We start from the raw sequence: 1,260 nt of genomic DNA on the forward strand, positions 1-1,260 counted from the left end.
CTCAACTACGATTGCCATCTTCAGAGTTATATGTGCGCTCAGGAGTGTCGGCTGCCAGCCTGGAAGGCCACAGACACAAAAGGCAGTTTATCCCTATCGTCGCCCTATGTAACTTCCGCCGACCTTCCCTGACCCCTTCCCTTCCCGCAGAGTGTGGAGAGACCTACGCCCGCACCAACAGGATCGTGGGCGGCGGCGACTCCAGCTTCGGGTCGCACCCGTGGCAGGCGGCCATCATCAAGGAGTCGTTCCTGAGCAAGAGGATCGCCTGCGGAGGCGCGCTGCTCAACAAGCGCTGGGTCATCACCGCCGCGCACTGCGTCTACTCGTGAGTGGCGTGCTTGCTTCTTCCTTGCCTGTGCCTCAGAGGCTGCAGTCTCCAAGGACCTTCTAAAGTCAGTCGTGTGCTTGTTATTTTCAACGCTTTTCTTAGACTAGTGAAGCACATCAGAGTTCCGTGACCTTGTGGAACTAGATACTGAGATATCACATACAAACTAATACATTAGATAACACCGCGATATTTTTATACTGAAATCAACGATAACAAGAACTGGAAGTGTGATGTTAAATCAACCAGATATTATATCACATTACTCTTTTAGGAGGTCGTCAGTTATATCCCCGGGCTTTGCAATATTACAAGATTACCTATCTCCTTTATGCTGACAGACTCACCGATATTGTTATCATTATTCATACTTGTTGTATTAGACTTGTCACTCGGCCAAGATGAGACTCACGCGCCGGTTTGGTCGCGATGAGAGACGACTTCCTGAAATCGGCTCGCGCTGCTTGCGGCGACCTCGATTTGCGTCCTCATGCAGGCGACCTCGATTCGTGCACTTCCTTGGCTCTCCTGCGATTTGTCTGTCTTTCCATTTCTTCTTCCCTCCCCTTTTTCCTTCCCCCTTTTCTTCGCCTCTCTCTCCGAGGTCCCCCCATGCGGAGAGGAGGACCTTTCCGAGCGCGTCGCTGGCCGCCTTGCTCGTGGCTCCGTCAGAGGCTGCGCGGGCGGCGGGGAGCGCCCGGGGGAAGCGCTGGAGCCGCGCCCGGTTTCCCACTGCGCCGAGGAAGAGCTTGTTTCGGTCTTTCGCAATTCCTTCATATTTCTTTGGCATTGGCTGGTGGGAACTGCAGTGCTGTTGCAAGAGTTTTGCAAGAGGGAATTTGCTAAACATTTGCATCAACCAACATGACTGTTATTTCATTTTTCATCCTGTGTACATCCTCGTAACAGGTGCCTGTCTACTTGTAAAT

General features: G+C 52.2%; 1 protein-coding gene across 1 annotated transcript in view; it reads left to right on the top strand.

Annotated features, from left to right (window-relative positions):
• Nucleotides 1-1,260, top strand: part of LOC119587910 — a gene marked incomplete in the record, with an annotated part of 79,429 nt that overhangs the window by 71,879 nt on the left and 6,290 nt on the right. Inside the window, 1 exon segment of the mRNA XM_037936619.1 lies at nt 151-328. Coding sequence (XP_037792547.1) covers nt 151-328 — 178 coding nt within the window.

Source organism: Penaeus monodon, chromosome 23 (genome assembly GCF_015228065.2).
Source record: "Penaeus monodon isolate SGIC_2016 chromosome 23, NSTDA_Pmon_1, whole genome shotgun sequence".
Classification (NCBI taxonomy): domain Eukaryota; kingdom Metazoa; phylum Arthropoda; class Malacostraca; order Decapoda; family Penaeidae; genus Penaeus; species Penaeus monodon.